The sequence below is a fragment of the Buceros rhinoceros genome, unplaced genomic scaffold, assembly GCF_000710305.1.
Source record: "Buceros rhinoceros silvestris isolate BGI_N320 unplaced genomic scaffold, ASM71030v1 scaffold24283, whole genome shotgun sequence".
Lineage (NCBI taxonomy): Eukaryota > Metazoa > Chordata > Aves > Bucerotiformes > Bucerotidae > Buceros > Buceros rhinoceros.
In genome coordinates this window covers 4250-7331 of record NW_010405719.1, presented here as the reverse complement: position 1 = coordinate 7331, position 3082 = coordinate 4250, and the positions used below count along the sequence as shown (strand labels likewise).

The window sequence follows — 3082 nt, the reverse complement described above, 5'->3', positions numbered from 1 at the left end:
GAGCCGGCAGCCCGGCGCAACGCCCCCGCCACAGGACTGCCCCTGCGAGGTGAGAGAGAGCTGCAGGCACCCCAACACCAGCGAACCAGCAGATTCTTCTTCTTCCGAGGGAAATAAACCCCAAAATGCCAAAACCACTGCCAGGGACTTAAAGCAAAAAGTGTTAGAAACATTGATTTCGTGTAGCGGAGACAATAAAAGGTCCAGCTTCAGGGGGAAAAAGCTCTGTCAGAGCCCACAGCCAGGACGGGAGGTGGGCGGCAGCGGATCTGCAGCTCCTCCTCCATCTCCGGAGGTCACACACCAGCACAGGGGACTGGAGGGTCACCCCTGCCCTACGCCAGCCCTGCTGCTGTAACCCAGGGGCAGCGGATCGGTTCCTAACTGGGAAACTTTAGAAAAATCACTTGTGTGGAAGGTGTTCGGGGCACGCAGCGAGTTTCACAGCTGTGAAAGCCATTTTAAGCTTAAGAAACATTTGAAAGGGCTCAACAAAAGCTGACCCAGTGATTCAGCACCAGAGCGGAGAACCACGGGAATTCACACCTTATTAACCGCTGGGGGGATGAATAAAGGATATATTTTCTGCTTCTCTTCATTGTATAACACATCCACCAGCTGGATCACATTCTTGTGCCGTAATCGTCGCAGGAGCTGAATTTCCCTGCAGGAAGAGGAAAGGAAAAGTGATGGTTAACAGGGTCGTTTCCTCAGACTAACAGCTCCTAAATCACAGGGACTTCAAAGACACCTCAAACCGGTTCGGGTTCAGTCACTGCTTCACCTCAGAGTGTTGTGAGCAGTCTGACAGAGGGTCTGGTCTGCTCCTGAACCCACGAGGCCACAGGTAGACCATGAAAACACTGACCCCTGGGCTGGCCAGCCCCACACCGTGACCAGTTTAAGAGTGTTTACAGCAGAGTTAGTCCAGAAATCATCCTGCAGACACATTGAATTCCTCACACGCAGCTCCCGAGGCCATTTCACAGGGCCCTTTAAAAAGCTCTGAACTCCTGGGGAAATTCAGAACTGAAGAGACCGACATCAGAATTACAACATCAGACCCAAGAACAGGCTGAAGACAAGAGCTCCAGCTAACAACCCCATTTCTTCCACACTTTAGTCCTACCTGAACCTGACTGAATGCTTCAGAGACCTGAGATGAACCCTCTGCTTGTGGAGAATAAGGAACGTCCACCAAGGGAGGAGACAGACTGGCTGTCCCCTGGCTGTGAAAACGGACCCTCGTACGTTATGTTCCACCAGCTGGTTTGACCCTTGATTCTCGGAATCCTGTACTCTGCCCCAACCCACATTTTAGAGTCTTCTGCACTAAACTCAGCCTGCAGAGCCCCTGAGGGTGAAGAGGCGAAACAGGAGGATCAGGCCAGTCAGGTCAAGGTGGTTCAGGCAGTGTCAGAGCAGACACTGCTCCTCGCTCTGTTCTGCTGCTGCTTGACTCTGGGCTCATGCGGAACCGAACCTCAGCTCCAGCTCCCAGCTCCTCCCTCTCACCTTTCAGTAGCTGAAGCAGCCTGGTCCCCTTTCCACAGCCTAGACCCTGGAAGCGGCACCTCAGGGAATTCAGAGCCCAGCTTCGACAGCAAGAGCCTCTGCCCAACACCCTGACACAGGAGCTCGAAGCCACTTGCCCGGTACCTGTGCCATTAGCCAGTTGCTAATTACAGGCTACGGCCAGTACGAAGGCTTGTTGATGCATCCCGACTGATTAACAACCCAGTGACAGCGCCTTGCTGGGGCCCACAGACCTTCTCAGGTCTCCTACGCGGAGCTGGAGTTTTAACCGCTCCACCAGCACCGTTCAGGACAGACACCCCTCTTCGTCAGACCCCCTGCTCCGTCAGACCGGGCTGCACTAAACTGCGGCAGCTGAACAGAAACCTGGGACAGGGCAGAGCTCGGAGTTGAGCTGAACTGGCAGAGGGATCCTGCAACCGCTCTAATTATAGCAATGACCAAAAGGCTGAAGTGGATTAAATTAGCATAGGAACCACGGCCAGCATTAGAGCGGGTCTAAGGAGTCTCTGCATAATGAAGACAGACGGGCTGAGCGCTCACCCAGCCTCAGCACAGACTTGTTTAACCCCGACTGCTCTGCTGGGAGGGCAGAAAGTTTCCAATACTGGGAACTCGTCTGAAATCCCCATGCCAGCAGCACACCGTCTGTAACACAGCTTGAAAGCACAACCACTGATTCCTTCCACCTTTAACAGACTCATCAATATTTCAGATTTCTGCAATGATTTTTTTGGTCCAGGAGGACTCTGTGAACCAATCCCAAGCACCAGCGAAGCGCAGGCCCCGCCAAGCCCAAGCAGCCCATTTCCCAGAGGAAGAGGACTCCTATTTTTAGCTGCTCTCGCATTCTGGAGCGGCGACAGCCCGAGCACGGCCCTGCGGGTCACAGCAAGTCCTTCCCTCAGCAGAGCTGTCCGGGCTTTGAGGCACAAGCCCCTTGTCTGCAGCCCGGGGGGCACGCTGCCCGCTACCGGTCCGCCGCACAGGGTAAAGCTCCGGGGAGTTCTCCCGAGTGCGTGCTCAACCCCAAGCGATCGCGCGGCGCGGTAAGTACAGCACAAGACGCTGGGGATACGCGCAGGAAGTCCCCACACTTAATTAAAACGCGAGGCTATTAGCACACAGGTTTATTAAACTTGTGCTGCAGAGACAAAGTCCTCCCAGTTTTCTTTCATCTCTCTGGCAATCCCACTGAACTCGTTTTTCGCGTTAACTGGAAGCAGCAATTAGCTGCAGCACTGGCTGGGCGTTAACTGGAATCAGCAATTAGCTGCAGCACTGGCTGGCTGAGCTGAAGAGAAGCGAAGATTCCCTGGACTGTCTTCAGGAAACGCGTCTCTTACAGGTTTAAACCCTCATCATCCTCACCAAGACCCTCAGATCCCTTGAGGGCTCAACAGGAACAGAAGTATTTTCGGGTAGAGAAGAATCATTCTATTTTATCTGTCTCAAACCTATTCCAGTCATCGTTTCTAGGTCCCAGAGCTCTGTCGCTGCTTCCAGAGGCAGGACCGGGGCAGCCCGCCCAGGGGCTCGGCTGTTA

General features: G+C 54.0%; 1 protein-coding gene across 1 annotated transcript in view; it reads right to left on the bottom strand.

Annotated features, from left to right (window-relative positions):
- Positions 1-3082, bottom strand: part of STK11 (serine/threonine kinase 11) — a 31802-nt gene that overhangs the window by 24640 nt on the left and 4080 nt on the right. The window contains exon 2 of the mRNA XM_010133853.1: positions 581-664. Within this exon, the coding sequence (XP_010132155.1) occupies positions 581-664 (84 nt within the window). The remainder of the gene's footprint in view (positions 1-580; positions 665-3082) is intronic.